At 35.5% G+C, this 21,960-nt stretch overlaps 1 protein-coding gene across 1 annotated transcript in view; it reads right to left on the bottom strand.

Moving 5' to 3' along the window:
• Dera (deoxyribose-phosphate aldolase) overlaps nucleotides 1–21,960 on the bottom strand; it is a 113,819-nt gene that overhangs the window by 51,754 nt on the left and 40,105 nt on the right. The window contains exon 6 of the mRNA XM_046435912.2: nucleotides 8,263–8,391. Within this exon, the coding sequence (XP_046291868.1) occupies nucleotides 8,263–8,391 (129 nt within the window). The remainder of the gene's footprint in view (nucleotides 1–8,262; nucleotides 8,392–21,960) is intronic.

Raw genomic sequence — 21,960 nt, 5'->3', positions numbered from 1 at the left:
GACCCTTAGCCATGCTAACGAAGAGAAGAAGAGAGAGAACTCAAATTACTAACATATGGGATGAAAAAGGCAATATCACAACAGATGCTACAGAAATACAGAAGACAATTAGAAATTATTTTGAAAACCTATATTCCAATAAACTAGAAGATAGTGAAGACATCGATAAATTTCTTAAGTCATATGATTTGCCCAGACTGAGTCAGGAGGAACACACAATTTGAACAGACCAATATCAATGGATGAAATAGAAGAAGCAATCAAAAGACTACCAACCAAGAAAAGCCCAGGACCGGATGGGTATACAGCAGAGTTTTACAAAACCGTTAAAGAAGAATTAATACCAATACTTTTCAAGTTATTTCAGGAACTAGAAAAAGAGGGAGCTCTGCCAAATTCATTCTATGAGGCCAACATCACCTTGATTCCGAAACCAGACAAAGACACCTCAAAGAAAGAAAACTACAGACCAATATCTCCAATGAACCTAGATGAAAAAATCCTCAATAAAATTCTGGCGAATCGGATACAAAAACACATCAAAAAAATTGTGCACCATGATCAAGTAGGATTCATCTCTGGGATGCAAGGATGGTTCAATATACGGAAATCAATAAATGTTATTCACCACATCAATAGACTTAAAGATAAGACCCATATGATCATCTCGATAGACGCAGAAAAAGCATTCGACAAAGTACAGCATCCCTTTATTTTCAAAACATTAGAAAACTAGGGATAACAGGAACTTGCCTCAACATTGTAAAAGCTATCTATGCTAAGCCTCAGGCTAGCATCATTCTGAATGGAGAAAAATTGAAGGCATTCCCTCTAAAATCTGGAACAAGACAGGGATGCCCTCTATCACCACTTCTATTCAATATAGTTCTCGAAACACTGGCCAGAGCAATTATACAGACGAAAGAAATTAAAGGCATCAAAATAGGAAAAGAAGAACTTAAATTATCACTATTTGCGGATGATATGATAATATATCTAACAGACCCAAAAGGGTCTACAAAGAAACTGCTAGAGTTTTATATCCTGCAAAGTGGCAGGATATAAAATCAACACGCATAAATCAAAGGTATTCCTGTATATCAGCAACAAAACTTCTGAAACGGAAATGAGGAAAAACACTCCATTCACAATATCCTCAAAAAAAATAAAATACTTGGGAATCAACCTAACAAAAAAGGTAAAAGATTTATACAATGAAAACTACAGAACCCTAAAGAGAGAAGTAGAAGAAGATCTTAGAAGATGGAAAAACATACCCTGTTCATGGATAGGCAGAACTAACATCATCAAAATGGCGATATTACCAAAAGTTCTTTATAGGTTTAATGCAATGCCAATCAAAATCCCAACGGCATTTCTTGTAGAAATAGAGAAAGCAATCATGAAATTCATATGGAAAAATAAAAGACCCAGAATAGCAAAAACAATGCTAAGCAGGAAGTGTGAATCGGGCGGTATAGTGATACCAGATTTCAAACTATATTACAGAGCAATAGTAAATCCATATGCAACCAAATGAAACTGAATCCCCTCCTCTCGCCATGCACAAAAGTTAACTCAAAATGGATCAAGGAGCTTGATATCAAATCAGAGACTCTGCGTCTGATAGAAGAAAAAGTTGGCTACGATCTATATATTGTGGGGTCGGGCTCCAAATTCCTTAATAGACACCCATAGCACAAGAGGTAATAACAAGAATCAACAAATGGGACTTATTCAAACTAAAAAGTTTTTCTCAGCAAGAGAAACAATAAGAGAGGTAAATAGGGAGCCTACATCATGGGAACAAATTTTTACTCCTCACACTTCAGATAGAGCCCTAATATCCAGAGTATACAAAGAACTCAAAAAATTAAATAAGATAACAAATAACCCAATCAACAAATGGGCCAAGGACCTGAACAGACACTTCTCAGAGGAGGACATACAATCAATCAACAAGTACATGAAAAAATGCTCACCATCTCTAGTAGTCAGAGAAATGCAAATCAAAACCACCCTAAGATACCATCTCACTCCAGTAAGATTGGCAGCCATTATGAAATCAAACAACAAGTGCTGGCGAGGATGTGGGGAAAAGGGTACACTTGTACACTGCTGGTGGGACTGCAAATTGGTGCGGCCAATTTGGAAAGCAGTATGGAGATTCCTTGGAAAGCTGGGAATGGAACCACCATTTGACCCAGCTATTCCCCTTCTTGGACTATTCCCTTAAGACCTTAAAAGAGCGTACTGTATGGATACTGCTACAACGATGTTCATAGCAGCACAATTCACAATAGCTAGACTGTGGAATCAACCTAGATGCCCTTCAATAGATGAATGGATAAAAAAAAAAAAAAAAAACGTGGCATTTATACACAATGGAGTACTACTCAGCACTAAAAAAATGACAAAATCATGGCATTTGCAGGGAAATGGATGGCACTAGAGCAGATTATGCTAAGTGAAGCTAGCCAATCCCTAAAAAACAAATGCCAATGTCATCTTTGATATAAGGAGAGCAACTAAGAACAGAGCAGAGAGGAAGAGCATGAGAAGAAGATCACCATTAAACACGGACGAGAGGTGGGAGGGAAAGGGAGAGAAAAGGGAAATTGCATGGAAATGGAAGGAGACCCTCATTGTTATACAAAATTACATAGAAGAGGTTGTGAGGGGAATGGGAAAATAAACAAGGAAAGAAATGAATTACAGTAGATGGGGTAGAGAGAGAAGATGGGAGGGGAGGGGAGGCGGGATAGTAGAGGATAGGAAAGGTAGCAGAATACAACAGTTAGTAATATGGCATTATGTAAAAATGTGGATGTGTAACCTATGTGATTCTGCAATCTGTATTTGGGGTAATAATGGGAGTTCATAACCCACTTGAATCTAATGTATGAAATATGATATGTCAAGAGCTTTGTAATGTTTTGAACAACCAATAAAAAAAATACCACAAAAAAAAATTTCCTTAAAAAAATGTAGCTTAAAATTGCCTCATTATAATGTGGGGTTTATAATACATGTGTAAGAAAATAAAAATAATTCAAAGGACCAGTGAAGATGGATACAAATGAAACTACAATAAAGTTCTTATATTTATGATGTAAGTGTACAGTAAAACAATGTTAATTCTAAGCAGACTAGGCTAAATTAAGAATGTAAATTCTAATTGCTAGAGCAACCATTTTAAAGATATAAAGAGACTGTAAATAAGAATAAAACAGAAGAAATAAAACTGGACAAGATGAACAAAAAGGAGATAGAAAATAAATTGCAAGATGACAGACAATCCTACCACATCAATAATTATATAGAATGTAAATGGACAAAACTCTTTGATTATAAAAGTACAGATTATCACAATAAATTTTTAAAAAGCTATCCATAAGAAATGTACTTTTAAAATTAATTTTAACTGATACATAAAAGCATAAAAGTACAATACATGTATACACTGTATAATATTTAAATCTGGTTAAACATATCTAACATGAAAATTTTCAAACTTCTTGTAGCTCTTTGAAATGTATAGTACATTGCTGTTCATAGTTACTCTACTATGTAACAGAACAACAGAACTTCTTGTTCCTAGTTAACTATAACTTAGCAGCTATTGAATAACCCTTTCCTACCTGTCCCTGGCCTCTAGAACCATCATTCCTCTCTCAATGTCTACGAGATCAACACTTTTAAATCCAACATGAGTGAGATTATGTGGTTCTTCTTGTCTTTCTGTGCCTGGCCAATTTCACTTAACATAATTATCTCCAGATCCATCCATGTTGTCAAAAATGATAAGATTTCCTTCTTTTAAGAGATATATACTTAAAATATATAACTATAGATGGGTTGAAAATAAAAGGATGGGGGAAAAAAGGTATGCAAATGGTAAATACAAGAAAACTGGTGTGGCTGGATTAATATTAGACAACATGGACATTTAAACAAGGACTAGTAACAGAAATAAAGACAGACATCTCATAATAAATTTGATGATTCAAAAGGTAAACATAACAACCCTAAAAGTATATATACCTAATAACAGAGCTCCAAAATACACAAAGGAAAAAATGACATTCTAAAGGAACATGAATATGGAGACATATCCACAATCATATATGAGATTTTAAATAACCTCTTGGTAATAAATAGAATCAATAGACCAAAAACAAAACAAAAAAGATCTGAAAAAGCTATCAACCAACTTGATCTGACATTTGCACCAACATCTGCGAATACCAATTCTTTTAAGTGAATTGAACCATTTACCTAAAGATACCTAAAATAAACTATAAAATCAAAACCTCATTAATTTTAAAAAAACAAAAGGACTTACAATAGATACTCTAAAAAATTTTCAAACGATAAAATAACAATAAAACACCCAGAAAAGTACTAAATGTTTGGAAATTATACATCTCAATCAAAATAACATTCCACTCTATATGACAAGAGTAGTCACAAAGGGAATTAGAAAATACCTTAACATCAAAAAAACAAGGCTGTTTCTTAAGAAGGATTAATAAAATTGGAAAACTCCTTATAAGACTTGAAAGACAGAAGAGGAAGAAAGTAAAGAAAAAGAAGGGGAGGAGGAGAACAAAAGCAACAGGAAAGAAAACAAAAATAATCCATATCATGAATGAAGAATGAGATATAACTACAGATCCTACAGACACCAGACTGAGGGGAAAAATATTCAACTTTTTACCAATAATTTTAGAAATTCAGTGTATTTGTTCGGTTTAATACTTCTAAGTAAACTCCTTAGTATCTCAGCTATTATCTTGAGCAAGAGGAGCAAACAGACGCACTAAAAGAATACATGCATATTATATGATTATATAATATCCTAAAATTGCAAAAGCTGACACATGGTGATAAAATCAGATAAGGGAGTGCACCCAGAACAGCAGGAGAGAAGTATGGAAATGACTATAAAGAGATGTGTAAGTGGGCTTGGGCTGTAGCTCAGTGGCAGAGTGATTGCCTAGCATGTGTGAGGCACTGAGTTCTATTCTCAGCACCCATAAAAATAAAGAAATAAAATAAAGGCATTCTGTCCATCAACAACTATAATTAAATAAATAGATAGATAGATAGATAGATGGATGGATGGATGTGTAAGTATTTCTGGGATGATATAAATATTCTACTTCTTGACTGGAGTAATGGCTACACATGTATACAAATTGTCAAAAATCCCCACACTATATATTTATCATCTGAATTAAAGAGAATGCAAATTTACTGAAATAAAATTGATTTTTAAAAACAAATCAGTGAAAGAAAAAAATAGTAGAAAACAATGTAAATTTAGTTAGTCTTAATAGAGAGGATTATTTGGTGAGTTACATATAAAGTTAAAATAATATAAAAATTTTTAAATTTAGAAAGGTCTTTAAAAAATATTTAAAACTCTATTATATATCTCAACAGGATAAAACATGGACCAGGAAATGAGCTAGATGCTTTCATACATTATACCTCACAAAGACTGTATCTTTCATTCATGCTAAGCACTAGCATGATGGGTTTGGGAAACAGTTATGAAAGTGAAAAAAAAACAATAAATCTGGAGCAGGAGGACCTGGGTCAAATAAGAACTATAGAAGATGTATTAGCTTTGTGACCTTAAGTTACTTTTATCTCAAGTTTCTTCATCAACTCCAAGGCTGATGTGAAGATTAAGAAATATTATTTAGGGCTGGGGTCATGGCTCAGTGGTAGAGCACTTGCCTAGCATGTGTGAGGCACTGGGTTCAACTCTCAGCACCACATATAAATAAATAAAGGTCCATTGAAAACTAAATAAATAAATAAATATATATATATATATATATTATTATTATTATTATTATTATTATTATTATTTAAAAGTATCTGGTAGGACTGGAGTGTAGCTCAGTGCTAGAGTGCTTGCCTCACATGCACAAAGCCCTGGGTTCACCTGGTACCACAGAAACAAGAAGAGGAAGGAGAAAGACTTGAATATGAATACTGGTCATTACTCATAGTACATTAACAACAGACACTGGTTGAATGAAAAAAATTGAAGCGGATAAACAACATGGACAGCAAAATAAGCAGAAAGGGAGGAAGTGAGAGGGAGAGGGAGGGAGTGGGGGAGAGGGAGAGAGAGGGTGGGAAGGGAGAGTTTCTAATCAAATTTTCCCTATGGTTAGAAGGATACAGAGTGGAACAAAGGCTTCCAAAGCATGATGACCTAATACCATGTTCCTACTGTAAGTAGTATGTTCAGTGGGTAGAATAGACTTAGGCTCACCTCTCAAAATGAATAAACTATACGAGGGTAACAGATGCTTCAAGAGTGGCTCAGATGTGACCTGTTGAGTATATCAGTCTCATGTATACACCAATAGTGAAGGCACCACAAAATGGGTAGTGCAAATGGATGGCTACTGTTGCTCATTTCTAAACTTTTGCTTTGTTGCCTGAGCTAACAATCCCTTGTGCTGGCACAGAGCATGAAAGGGAAACTATAAGTCTACCTAAGATTCTAAGGGATTTTTCCCAGGTTCCAAAGAATTGCAGCAGCCTTTCACTATGGACCGCTGAAATATGAACGCCACTAAACAACCCACTGTTCAGTGTTCTGTTCTTTCTTACTCTTAGATTTTCAGAAATTTGCTCTAAATGGAATAGTAAGAACAGATATTTTCTGGTCCAGTAGCAGTGATGAGGGCAATAGCACCATTAATGCCTAGCAGGCTGGTTTTCATTAGTGTTCCAGAGATGATCTACCAGGTCTAACAAAACTTTCAAGAAATACAGAGTATAAAATTCAAAAGGGTAACTACAGTGTATGGCCCACATTTTTTTTTAAAGAGAGAGAGAGAGAGAGAGGGAGGGAGGGAGGGGGAGAGAGAGAAAGAGAGAGAGAGAATTTTTAATATTTATTTTTTAGTTTTCGGCAGACACAACATCTTTGTTTGTATGTGGTGCTAAGGATTGAACCCGGGCTGCATGCATGCCAGGCGAGCGCACTACCACTTGAGCCACATCCCCAGCCCTGGCCCACATTTAAGACCAGGGAAGCCAGGTATCTTCATCTAAATGTGAGCCCCTAGTAGGGTTGGCCCCGAGAATTTAGCCTTTAATCACAGTGCAGTATGATAAGCTAACATTAAGAAGTTTAAAGAGATATGGGGGCACACAGGAGAAAATGGGCCAAGTGGTAGAGGAAGAAGTGGTTTCAGGAAAATATTCCTGAAAAGGGTGATGCCTGTGAATACAAAGACACCAAGGAGTTATTCAAGTCATTTTAGGCAGGTGCACAGCACATACAAAGATACAAAAGCTTGGATGATATCAGCCACAGGACTATATATCATTCCATATTACTGGAGCCTGTGGGGTAAAAGAAAAAGAAGATGGTAGAGGGCTGGGGATATAGCACCATTAGTAGAGTGCTTGCCTTGCATACACAAGACCTTGGGTTCAATCCCCGGCACCACAAAAAAAAAAAGGTGATGATGATGGTAGAGACACGGGAAGGGTCTTAGGAAGGACTTTTTGGAAGTCTTAGGAGGGATGATTAAGGAATTGAAGAATTTATACTTTATCTAGAAGAAAAAGAGAAGCAACCAAAAGATTTTTAAGCAAGCAGCACCATAATCAAATTAACACTTTTAAAAGTTAGTTTTGCAACAATGTGGAGGACAGATACAGTAAAGAAAAGAACTCTCAAGACTGAAGGTAAGAAAAATCTCAAGCACAACTCTGAGGTTTCAAGATTGCATGTCTAAATGGATAGATCTGCTATTTGTAAAAATAAAGAATAAGTCAATCTACATTTGAAAGTATGAAAAACAATACCACACTAATTTTTTTTTAATTGACACAAAAGCAGAAGCTGCCTTAAATAGTATGGGTACACATCTCTGAGAAAAATCCAAAGCTTAAATAAGTCAGAGAAATAAGTCCTGTCTAACATATGTTGATGAATGAATAATCAAATAACACAAAAGGCAATTCACTAACAAGAGAGCCATCTACTGCCTTATAAGAATAGTGCAACAATGAAACGCCACAGGAAATGTGGAAGAAAGCCAAGAGTTTTTGACTAGTTTGCACTGTACATGTATTCATAAAATATCTCACACCTCCCACAAAAAAAAAAAAAAATTAAGTGGTTAGAACTTTTAATAATAGACAAACGCTTTCATTTATTTATTCTTCCTAAATAACATCAATCTAATACAAAACATCATTTAAATATAAAACACTTACCTGCCATCATTGCTATCATACTGGCTTTATAGACATTAGTGAGAGAGCCGAGTTCTCCTGTTGCTAAGATAGTTTTGAGATGAGCCTCCCCACAGGCCTTGCGAAACTGACGGATCTCATCATACAGAGCTGGGGAAGAAAATAATTGAGGCAGTTACAAAGCAGGCAAGTGATAACATAACTTGGCAGCCGTTTAGAGCTGGTAGAACCCATTTCAGATTTAGGAAACATAAAACATTTGTCACTTTCTAAAAATCACCCCAATTTAATATTGCCTAGAGCATTCTGTTGCAGTTCACATCGTGTTACAAGGAATGCTTAGTTTGCCACTAGGAAACCATTTCTCAGCCCTGGCCCCAGGTCCAGAGTCATGGAGCTTTTTAAATATTGTTATAATGCCATGCAGATTATAAATAATTTCCACCTCTTCCATATGATAGTTGACTTATCAGAAAAAAAAATTTAACATACATAAAGTTGTACACCAAACTGCAAACTAAAAATAAAACAAAACACAAGAATCCGTAGGTCTCTATTAATTCTTTCATTCACATATAATAGGTTCTTTTGTTGGAGTACAAAGCAGACCTTTCCTAAGAGTCCTGCTAATAATAACAAAGATAGAACCTTTTGATCCACTATCTACAAGGGTTTATATCTATATATCTGACTAAAAAGTGTTGAGCCTGATCACGTATTACTAGATGTATATGCATAAGGCTATCCACAGAGGCATTCGATGATGCAGCCTTGAATCTATTTGTCTACAGCCACACCACATCTGGCTTTCTAGAGCTCCATACAGTACCCAGAAAGCATCTTGATTTTTAAAAATTATACACACACACACACACTCCAAAAAACTATGTATATAACAAGACTGAATTAAAACAATTCATATTCAAAGTAACAGAATTTTAGTAAACAAATAAGATGTAATGAGTATTAAATTTTTGAAGAATTATTTTACAGGCTTTTGTCAATGACATCAGTGGATCTGGGCTTTTACCCTATACATCAGTGAGCCACCTTCATTTATAGAACTTAAGACTAATGTCACACTGTCAAGACTAAGATGGGCTTTTTCTTTCCCATGTGTATGTGTATGTCATACATAGAAAGCAGTTTTGTAAGCACATGGACTAAACTGAGCAAGAGAAAAACATTTCACAATAAGGGTTAGGATTAGCATTTTTAATGCCATGATGAGAATTCTATAATTTAGAGATTTACCCTAATACACATAAAAGATTACACTTTAGCTTCAAATCAGCAAATTCAGTCAAAACCATAAAAGTTAAAATAAAATAAACAAAACTTGCCTTCCCAATCCTAGAAAGCCTGAACTTAATTTGAAGCTTGAAAGTGAAAACTCAATTTAAAAAAAAAAAAAAAAGATATTTTGTTCAAGGAAATATTTTATACAAGGAGATATCTTATACAAGATGCTTGGTAAATTTAGAGATTTGTTACCACCAAGAGATGGTAACCATTCAGTCCTTTTCTGAAAATATTCAATCCTTAATAATGAGTAGTTTCAAGTCCTAGAGATGATCTGAGTTGCCACATAGCCTGCCTGACCCTGTCAGTTTTCATCCTAACCCATGAGAAAGTTGTGTGATCCACACATCCAGTATGACAACTTGTGCAGGAATGTTATAAACAGTAACGGCCTATGCAGCAATAACAATTTACATTCTTTTAACTCAGAAAATGAATCTTGGATGGAATGGCATTTCTTGAGCCACTGACTCTAAAAAGAGAAAATTGTTTTCTAAGAACAACTGACAAGGCAATCTCCTGATCTAAAAATTCAAGAGTGCTAATCCATAGTAGACTTGTGATTTAATGGTTTTCTTTCAAAATAAAGTATTAACATTAAAAGTAGGCTTTAGAGTCAAATAAATGTGCACTTAAAACCCAGCTCCACCATTTCTTGTAGGACCTCAAGCAAGTTACTTCTCAGCCTCAGTTTCATCCTTACAGTATCAATAATAATATGTAGTTTAAAGGGTTACTATGAAAATGAAAAAAAAGAAGATATATGTAAAGTACTTCATTGTCTGACATACTATAAGCAATCAAAACTTTAATCACTAAAAGTTCAGAATTCTAATAAAATTAGTTTCCATTAAGTGGTGTGTGATAAAAGTCATATCTTATTTCGTGGCCTGATCCAACTCATTGTACCAAACAGAAATTGTTGTATGGATTAGTACTTACAAATCAGTGAGTCATCAGATAAGGCTTGAAAATATTTTATTACAGCATTGGCTAAAGTGAACTCTGGCCTGAATAACAAATTCTTAAAACACTGATAATAATCATATTTATGAACAAAACTATCATCCTTTTTCTAAAGAGTACTATCAATGAATTTCTTTACCTACTATTAATATTAGACAGAAAATCTAGATGTATTTATGATTTGTCCAGTTATTAGTCATTTGGAAGTTAGGCTATTTTATCTCTGACCCAGAGTGAACCAAAAAGTGGTCACTTAGAGCTTAACTGGATTTAACAAATAGACAATCAGTGCCCTCTCATTCTTTAGCTGCCAATTTCCCGGTGATTTTTCTCAAATTGTTTTAGTGACCTATTTCACCCACATAACAAGATCAAGTTTCCCTCAGAAAATATCTTTTTTTTTAAGATTCAACATTTGGAAAGTTATCATTTCCTTCTGTTACCATCCTGCCCAGACTATATGGGAACAATTAAATCAAAACATCTACAAATCTGGCCTTTCTTAAATGTGATATTGTCTCCCTTGAGTGACTGCTTCTACCAGGGCCTTTGAATCTTACTAAACGATGCAAAGATGAAACAAGAGTTAGATTTCCTTTTTTATTACAGCATCAGCCTAGCAGCAGACCCATGGGTCCTGTGGCCCAGTGGCTGGCCACTAGCCAGCTCTCTGGAACAGTGCTGGCCATAGCAACAGCACTATCAGTGGTACTACGGACAAACTTCCTATGGTACAGTTGAGCTACATTCTCTGCCAACTGGTCTTCCATGGTCCTTTTTTTCAATGCCTAGTTCTCCAGGCTTCTTGCTTATTCAGTGAGCCACTCCAGGACTTCCTAATAAATCTCTCTTCATCTTAACTTAATCAGAACTGGATCCAGTCATTTTCAACCTGTAATTCTAGTATGACAAATATTTACTGAGGAAAGATGGTATAATGGACCATAGTGTACATTTTATACCCCAGCTCTACCACCAATTTGTTGTTTGATTTGAGCAAGTTACTTAACTCTTAGGCTTTGTTCTAGGTTCTTCATCTATAAAATAGGGATAATCAAAATCTGTACCCTCATAGAGGTATTATGAGCACCAAAGAAGTTAAAACAGATAAAGAGGGAAGGAAAATCTCTAGTGTCACCTAGAGTTAATAGTAATCTAGGAAAGTCAGCTACTTGTGTTCCTATTGCTGGTAGTGAGTGTTACTGTTACAGGAACTACTGACCTTATTAAGTTTGAATAGCAAGGAACTTAGAAAAGCAGAGACCACCACCTAGGCTTCTTTAAGAATATAAAATGCAACCTCTTTGCAACACTAGAAAAGCAATCTGGAAGAAGGTTACATAGATTGAAAAGTTCCAAAGTCATTCAGAAACATAAAATAATAAAGAAAAAAGGTTGCATAGATTGAAAAGTTCCAAATTCATTCAGAAACATAAAATAATTTTGCATAATTCAATTACTAACAACAATTTATAAATTGTTCTGTGAGCCTCTGGATAAAAACAAGACCGGCACATCATGTTGCAATAGAGTTCACAGGTTTGAATCAGAATTTTCCAGTACTTTACTTGGCTGCTAATTAGATGTGTTCCTTGGGAAAGTTACTAAACTTCTCCAAGCTTCATTTTTCTCCTCAAGATTACACAAGGGGCTGGGGATGCGGCTCAACGGTAAAGTGCTCGCCTAGCACGTGGAAGGCCCTGGGTTCGATCTTCAGCACCACCACATAAAAAATAAATAAATAAAATAAAAAGGTTTAAAAATTTTTTAAAAGTAAAGTTAAACCTTTAAAAAAAAAAAGATTAAACAAAACAGCCCTACCTTTATAGCTCAAACACTTCTAAAATTCTAGGAATAAATGTAATTATTCAAATGATTATGAAGGTGATCAATAAATTATGCTTCCCACAGGTCCACCTTTATAATAAGTACATGTAAAATAAAGAGAAACATTGATTTACTCTAAATACTTAGGCTGCATACCTAATACCAAACAGCCTCTAGTTACTGACTTAAAGACAATTCTGACAATTGTGGCAGCTCTCAGCTGGAGGGAGGCAGAGGGGTAGAGTACTCTCAGCTACTCACTGCTATAAAGGTTGAGGGAATGACATATCACTGGGGCCTAGGGAAACTCTTTGCTCATATGCTGCTCGATCAGGGGTTGGGGTAGGGCGAGAATAAGGTGTAGTCCACTGTGTCAGAAAAAGTCAAGGACATCCTAACCAGTGAGGATTGGGAATTCTGGGATTAGGGAGAACTTGCTGAACACCACCACCCGTGCTGGGTCAGGGAGAGAGCCTGCAGGGTCTAGACATTGTCATATATAAGACAATTGATCAAATAGAAAAATATTGACCAAATAGATGAATACATTGAGGTAAGAAAAGTAAAATTTCTCACTGGCAATAAAGAAGGGCATAAATACAGAAAAGGGAAAGGGAAGACTAATCCTTGTGATATTGGATTGTAATAGAGGTTGTCAGTAATGAAGTCATAGGTACTAATATAAATCCATAGGGAGAGAGACTGATAGATGAAAGAAGGATAGATGGATGAATGGATAAATAAACAGCTATAGATGTATATATGTTTACATGTGTGTATGTGTGTGTGTGTTTTGCATGTGGATTTCCTAGATCTATCCTCTAAGAGAGTCTAGAAATAAGAACATCTCAATAACTTAGCATCCAGATCCTGGTTTTTAAATACACTCTTCAATAAAAGGAAAAAGAGCTCCTTGGAGAAATGGCCAACTCCAAGACTGTTGTTTTAGTCAGCTTTTTCACAGCTCTGACTAAAGGACCCAACCAGCACAATTGTAGAGAAAGAATTATTTGAGAGCTCATGAATTCAGAGGTCTTAGTTCATAGAAGGCTGTCTCTATTCCTCAGGACTCGAGGTGAGGCTGAGCATCATGGTGGAAGAGTATGGCAGAGGGAAACAGCTTAGATGATGATCAGAAAGCAGAGGGAGACTCCGCTCTCCAGATACAAAATATATACCCCATAGCTATGACCCCAATGAACCACTTTCTCCAGCCACACTGCACCTGCCTCCAGTTACCACTCAGTTAATCCCAGCAGGGATTAATTCACTGATTAGGTTAAGGATATAACCCAATAATTTCTCCTCCAAACCTTCTTGCATTGTCTCACACATGGGCTTTTGGGGGACACCACATCTAAACCATAATAGAGGTACAAAAAGTCAAAGATAAGCCTGAAACATCTTTTACAATAAAGCAAGAAGGTTCTCAAAGAATGATGGAAACATCAAAAGCACACAGGAGCCAGTTTGAAGCAGCTCCTACTGGCCATATCAGGGACAATCTGAGTATCAAAATAAGTAACAATCATATAAGAATTATAACCAATTAAGTAAAATAGAAATATATGAATCCTTACAAATGGAAGGGAGAGAAGGAAGAAAAGAGGGAGTCAGGAAGACAGGAAGGACGGGAGGCAGGAAGGAAGAAGGAAAAAATGAAGAGAGACAAGGAAATGCCAACTAAGTATAGATGAAATAATGAAATTAGCAAATCACCATATGGTAACTATCAAAGTAATAACTGAAGAATTATCAATGGATGATAAAATAGTGAATAAAAGCTAGGTGAGTAACAAGATATTAACATAGTCTCAAAATATCTCCATTTATAATGTGTATTAACTACTTATTAAAATGCAAAATACTTATTAATTTTACATTTAAAAACTTGGCAAAAATCATCCTAGCCAAATAAAAAAGTAAAATTGTTAAGAACTGGAAAAATTAACATTTTGTGACTCCTGAAATAATGTACTGAGAAGAACAGAGCAAAACTTCTGTGTGATTCCTGTCAAAAATGAATAATTTGAAGCTAATAATGAGAAAAACCCAAAACAAATCCAAACTGAGATATATTTTACAAAATAACAGGCCTTTAATCTTCAATGACAAGGAAAGACGGAGAACTGTTTCAGACTGAAGAATAAAGAGACATTTAACAACTGATCCTAGACCTAATAAAGAACACCACAGGAACAATCTGCAAAATCTGAGCAAAGACTTTGTACTTAATGGTGTGCTGTGGCTTGGTACAAGTTCTTTTTAGGAAATACAAGTATTTTAAGGGTAAGGGTCAACAGGTCTGAAACTTAATTTTAAACAGTTCGAAAAAAACTGTGTGTATATGTGTATGCAAATAAAGAGAATAAGCAAAGGACAGAAATGGTAAATGAGGTTGATTTCTACAATAAAGGACTGCATAAAGAGCAAACTGGAGTCTCCCGTAAGTTTAAAATTACTCAAAAATAAAAATTAAAAATACATGTTTGAAGCCGGGGGCAGTGGCACACACATGTAATCCCAGGAGGCTGAGATTAGGAGGATTGCAGGCTCAAAGCCAGCCTCAGCTACAGCGAGGTGCTAAGCAACTCAGCGATACCCTGTCTCTAAAGTAAAAAAAAAAAAAAAAAAAAAATAGGGCTGGGGATGTGGCTCAGTGGTGAGTGTCCCAGTACCCCACCCCACACCAAAATATACATGTTTGACATGTTTATTATAATTTGTTTAGCATCTAAGCATTTTTTTAAATGGAAAGGCTATTGAGACTATCAACCACTCTACAGTTCTTAAAGTTTCAAAGAACGTGATTATATGTGGGAGATATTATTTTGTAACCTGTTTTTTTTTTCATTCAATATATCATAGGTACTTTCCATATTTATAAATATAGGTCTATAGCACAATTTTTATCAGTTATACAATCTGCTATCACATTGACATAAAAATTAATTCAAGCATTTTCCTATTATTAAATACTTCAGATTCCAGATTTTTGCTATGATAAATAATACTTCAAGAAAGTCCTTTCAGTTAAGCCTTTGCATATATCATGGCCCTATTCCATAGAGTCTTTATTACTATTTTCTGCTCACATACTCATGTAATATATGTTCGTTGTTAAAAATTCAAACATTATAAAACTGAAAATTCTCCATTAAAAAAAAAGAAAAGAAAAGAAAGAACAATTCTTGCCACATACCAGAAAAATATTAATTTGGAATATAAAAGATGGCTGACAAATGAAAATGGAATTCAAATACTCAACTGTAAATTAGTCAGAATAATGCAAAACTTAACAAAACATGTACACCAGAGAATTGGCTGGCATAGTGATGTTATATTAAAAACCTGATAATAAATGTTTTGACTTATAATGAGGTTTTCAGGAGTAGTGAAAAGTGGGTGTCCTAGAAATCCAGGATATATTACATTGCAGATGCTTAATCAATATCATGGCAAAACTTGCAGAGGCCTCGTCTCCTGCCTGTCCCCCGACATCCCTCCTACTACTGTCACACTGATGAGAAGTGGATGTCATAACATGACCTCTGTTCAGCATTCCCAGTTGAAAAACAAGTAAGGCTGCCTTGGTGGAGCGTTTGCTGACAGGTGTCAAGGAAACTCGGCCTCACTGGGAAAGGCCTGTGTGCATCAGAGTATAGATCCAAGCAGTGGATAGGAGCAAAGGAGGTCATATTGCATCTGTTTTGTTTCTTCAATTTAACTTTTAACTGATAAATAAAAACATAACAATTATACATATTAATGCTGTACCATGTGTTGTTTTGATACATTTTCAATACATTATACATTGAGAAGCTTTTAAATCAGGGTAAATGTATTTACTCAAACATTTGTCATTTCTTTATAGTGAAACATTTAAAAAGATGTACACACACACACACACACACACACAGAGTTATAATCATCCTACTATGCAGTGAACACCAGAACTTTTTGCTGCTATCTAACTTAGCACCCACTGATAACCTTTCCCTCAGCTTCCACAATAGTTTAGCAACTGGCTCTAGCTTCTGCAACACTGCCCCCAGCTGCCAACAGGACCTATAGCATTTTACTTCCCTCTAAAATTACCGGGTTTCTCTCCAGGTTCCATCTAAAAGGAAAGTCTATTCTTAATCTTGAAGTAGCTGAGAATACGTTAAGTTTTTTGGAAAAACACTACTCCAGATGTAGACAACCTAGTAACCATAGTAAATAAAGTCTGCATGTGTAGAATGGCATATTATGCAAGAATCTGTATACTTAGAAACCATGTATCCATCTAAAAGCCAGAAAGCGGAATTCTTTTTATATTTCATGCTATTCAAAAGCAGTTAAAAAAATAATTGCTAATGAACATATCTAAGCAATTATTTTTGAGTACCAGAAAGATGTTCAACACTGCACAAAAATAGCCTTAAAATAACTCTTAAGATAATTATATGTACAGTAAAACACTTAATATAAAATTGTACAGCCACCTTTAGTACTAAAAAAGTCACAAAATATTCAAGAACACAGCTTCATCCATCAAAGCAACTAATTAAACTTGTAAGATGAAAATAGATGGGCTAAAATACCAGGTAGTAAAAAAACCTACAAGAAATAAAACACACACACTTTTATCAATAGTATTTGAAGTTTTGAAGAATCATAGCATAAAAACAAAAACCATAAAAGCACAGAGCTGCCATGAGTATCTACAGAATTTCTCTGTTATAAACAACCCTCAATACCAAGAAACCACAGATTATAGATTATGTGATTCCTCCCTAAAAAGTATATTAGATTTAGAAATGCTTTTCTGATGAAATAATATAATTAACAGCTCTATAAAAGAAAGAAAATAATTTCTTTTCAGAGATGTTCTATCATTCTTCTTGTGTAAAAATAAGCAAATAAGAAAAATAGATTATTGATCAGATTCAACATTTTTAGGATCCACTTCAAGTAAGAAAATGAAAGACATCATAGCCTTGGCCATGAAATTTCATTCTCTCACCCTGAAACTCTTGAGAGCTATGAGGTTTATACTCCACAAATCAAGTTTAAGAGAACAACTCAGGGAAGAGCAACTGAAAGAGATGAAAAGCACAGGAGGCTGTGGGTACAGGAGACAGACAATACTTTCAATTGCTACGCTAATTGTACTTTGGGGGAAAATATCACAGATGGTCTCATAGAAATTATTAACAAAGATGGGAAATATAAATACTTAAATAGATTCTCTCTAAAAGAGATTTTTAACAGAATTCACTAATTTTGGATGTATACATCTATACACAGATGGTCTTAAACAGGTCTGCTGGTGCTCCAGTGTGGAATGGGTATGCCAAATCGAGGTTAGGTCCTGAGCTCAAAGAACAAGATTCCTGAGTAAGGTCTGAATTAATAGCATTTCCATGTTATTGGTAAATATATTAGGTACATATATGCAGCACAGAAAGGTCATTTTAAAAAGTGGAAAACCACCTCTATGTATTTACACACTATAGAATGTAGGTAATTTTCAAAACCTACTCAATAAGGTTTATGTGATGACAAATCTTTCTGGCAAATGCTCTCTTCAAAGAACGTTTGAGAAATGTAACATAGATGCCAACTTCAACATTACCATAAAGACACATGGTATTACACATACCAGTCATAGGAATAACACTCACTGAAATTAACATTCAATGAAACTGAGTAACACTCAATGAAAATGCCACAACTCACAGTCTGCACAGTCTAGCCTGTTCCTCGCTCACATCCAACTCTTAATTCTGATTTTGCAGATGCACCCAGCAGTGGAGAGATTCTGTGAGAGGAAGAGCTGGGTAAAGTACTCAGAAAATGTTTGTCTAATGATTCTGAGAACCATCAATACACCCCACAGTGTATCCAGTTAAAATCACCGTCCAAATTATATGTGTACATGTCTACCTTCAGATGGAGAGAAGTGAGAGAAGTACTGTCAGAAAAGGAAGCATGTGATAGCAAACTTAATATGACCCACCAGGAAAAAGCTGAATTGCAAATGACCAGACTAAAAGGACCAGAACAATATCAACTAAAAAGGTCTATATACCGAAAAACACAGCAGTCTGGACTGTCAGCTTTGTGGCAAATCACCTCAAGGATTTCAGTAGCTCCTGAAAGCATCATTATAATCCCAGATAATATGAAAATTACTGACAAACTAATTCTAAATAATCAGAAAACTTTAAACTTTATTGAATAGAAATCATTAACAAAGTAGGGAGGGGCTGGGGATGTGGATCAAGCAGTAGCATGCTCACCTGGCATGCACCCGGCGCTGGGTTCGATCCTCAGTACCACATACAAATAAAGATGTTGTGTCTGCTGAAAACTAAAAAATAAATATTAAAAAATTCTCTCTCTCTCTCTCTCAAAAAAAAGTAGGGTAATATAAATACTTTAATAGATTTCTCTCTAAAAGAGATTCTTAACAGGATTCACTAATTTTGAATGTGTACATTTATAGCAACAATGGATGAAAAGCAACATGGTTTAGTGAAAAAATGGAATATGAGTTCGAAGTCAGACGGACCCAGATTCTAGTGCTCAGAGGTCTGTCAGCCTTTGTTATAGGGAACATAACTCAAATCAGCTTTCTAAGAGAGTGTGCAGAGTCTAAGAAGAGGTTGTGCTGGGACAGAACATTGCAGGGATGATAGAGGAGGTGGAGGAGCTTTCAACCCAGTGAGAAACATAAAGGAGAATCTCAGGATATAAAGTCACAAAGCCATGATGGTGTTTCCAGAAGGAAGAGAGAGTCCACTGTTGCAAACTGCTGAATAAAGCTAAGTCAACAACCAAGGAGAATTCACTGGGCACAGTTAAATGAAAGGTCATTATTATCTTGATTAGAAGTTTTCAAAACAAAGAAATAGGACTCTTTCAACAATTTCAGTCCTAAAGATTAGGCTGTAGCTCAGTGGTAGAGTGCTTACGTAACAGGCACAGGCCCTGGGTTTGAGCCCAGCACCACAAAAAGAGAAAAGAAAAAAGATTTTCAGTTATAAAGACGAAAAAAAGAAAGTCAAGTTTAGCTGAGGACAAAGGGGATGTTGGCATGTGAGGGTTTTTGTTTGTTTGTTTTGTTTTTTTAAATGTGTAAGAAAACCTTAAGTGTGCTTAAATGTTTGAGAGAATGAGCTAGAATAGAAAGGTTAAATATACAGAAAAGAAATGATGTACAATACATGGAGTAGGGCCTCTGCAGAAGGACACAAGAGCCACAGCACTGTGAAAGTACTGTTTTAGGAGGAAAGAGGAAAAAAGGAAGCAAAGGAAAGCAAACCAGAAGCAAGAGCCCTAAGAAGATGCTGTTTGAAGATGTCTGTGGCCTCGGAGAAGCAGCGGGGAGGTCATATGCTAACAATGAAGAAGCTGCAAGGTCATAGAAGAGCAAAGTAGAGATGTTGAATGGTTGCCAAGCAGAATGCAAAAAGAGGAATACAAGTCCCTCTCCAGTCTCCTCTCTCAGCTCACATCCTCCACTGGAATGGGCCTAACCATGAGAAATGGTCAGGATGCACTCTGAATGGCTAGATCTAAAAAGTGGATTCTTTTTATTGCACTTTACAAAGTATCCTACAAATCTCAGTGCACCTAGATTTGAAAATGTAATAGATAAGCATTTCCATCAGCACATTCCAAAACATTAACTCTAGGAAACATGTGATATTAAAACATGGCAGTAAAAAATATACTATGTAATTAAGTTGAGAATCAAAATTAAAACAAAATACAGAAGTAAAAAAAGTCCTAAGTCACTGCAGGTTTCTATTTAGAAATAAATTTCTAGTATTAAATGTTTCTTTTCAATTTGTTTTGGGTCAAGAGGTTATTAGCACTATAAGAAAAAGTTAATAGAAAAGTATGGTCTAGGACACAGATGTGTTATTATATTTTGTGTGAATGTCTATTATTGGGAAATTATCAGTTCTTTAAAAACAACCACCCTAGTTCGTTAAGGAATAGCCAATTACATCAAAATCCATCTCCTATTGTATTTTTATATTCCAATTAGTAGTATTTGAGAGAGAACAGCACTAGTTATAATATAAGCTGTACATCTATATCTATACCTGCTGAAGAAAAAGACATAAAGGACAAAGAGGTTTTTATCCAACTAATTCATGTAGTTTATTTCCAGATTTGTTTTAAATATTTTTTTTTAATATTTATTTTTTAGTATTTGGCGGACACAACATCTTTGTTTGTATGTGGTGTTGAGGATCGAACCCGGGCCGCACGCATGCCAGGCGAGCGCGCTACCGCTTGAGCCACATCCCCAGCCCCCAGATTTGTTTTAAATATTACGTGTACTCACTTTTTCCTCTTACTTAAGCCTTAAATCTTAACTGAAATCTGTGACTAAAAGCAGATAAGCAGAATTAATACATAAGGACAGAAATATCTACTTAAAATTAATCTTTTCAGGATAATTACAATTGCCCAAAACACACATGAACAATAATAAGCAAAGCAACATGAATTAAAAGAGTGAAAAGTTATTTGTGAACTGTGGAAAATTTAAAGCTGGCGAGGGTTAAAATTGTTGACAAGTATAGATGGGGGGAGAGGTAGGAAATGGAAATATATGGGATTGCTGCTAATAGTCCAAGCTAAAAACCCCATCTCCCAGCTTCAACTGCAGCCAATCATTGCGGCCACTTAACTCAGTTTCAAGCCAAGAGGATACAATAAGCAAGAGTTGTATAAGACTTTTGGAAGGAACAAGACTTCTTTCCTGCCATCTAAGAAGAGTATGTAAATAACTTCAGAGACTATCTAAGACAATGAAGTGTCCTTGGTAAGACAGCAGATATCAGGTGTTTGGGAAACAGAAGATGAAAGTAGCCTGGGTCTCCAAGAAATTTGTGTGGCTGCCACAACACCCTGGAACTACCTCCCCTCTGAACTTCATATAAGAGAATAAATACTTGAGCAATTAAACTTCTACCTAAATCTTTGCTGCATCCTAATCAAAAGCAATTCATAATTGATAAAAGATGAAATTAGGCTTAACAGATAGATAAAGAGTTTGAAGATAAATACTGTAGTCCCCCTTGGGTTAGTCAGCTTTTTCACTGCTGTGACTAAAGGATCTGACCAGCACAACTGTAGGGGAGGAAAAGTTTATTTGAGGACTCACGGTTTCAGAGGTCTTAGTCCAGAAGAAGGCTAGCTCCATTCCTCAGGGCTCGAGGTGGGGAAGAAGATAGTGGTAGAATAGTGTGGCAAAGGGAAACATCGTGATCATGAAACAGAGATCCAGCTCCATATACAAAATATAGCCACACCCCCAATTAATCACTTCCTCCAGCCACACTCCACCTGCCTCTAGTTAACAATCCCATCAGGGATTAATTCACTGATTGGGTTAAGACTCTCACCATCCAATCATTTCTCCTCTGAACCTTGTTGCATTGTCTCACATGTGAGCTTTTGGAGGAATACCTCACATCCAAACTGTAATAGAGCTGTAAGACAACTCTAATCAGTTGTCTTATTTTCTTCAGTTTCTATTACCTGGAGTCAACTGTGGTACAAAAATACTAAAAGGAGAAGTAGAGAAAAAACAATTCTTAAGTTATAAATTGTACC

The sequence above is a fragment of the Marmota monax genome, unplaced genomic scaffold (assembly GCF_021218885.2).
Source record: "Marmota monax isolate L192 unplaced genomic scaffold, Marmota_monax_Labrador192_F-V1.1 WCK01_AAM20220418_F8-fsc00012, whole genome shotgun sequence".
Taxonomy (NCBI): Eukaryota; Metazoa; Chordata; class Mammalia; order Rodentia; family Sciuridae; genus Marmota; species Marmota monax.
This window is presented reverse-complemented; position numbering and strand designations above follow the sequence as displayed.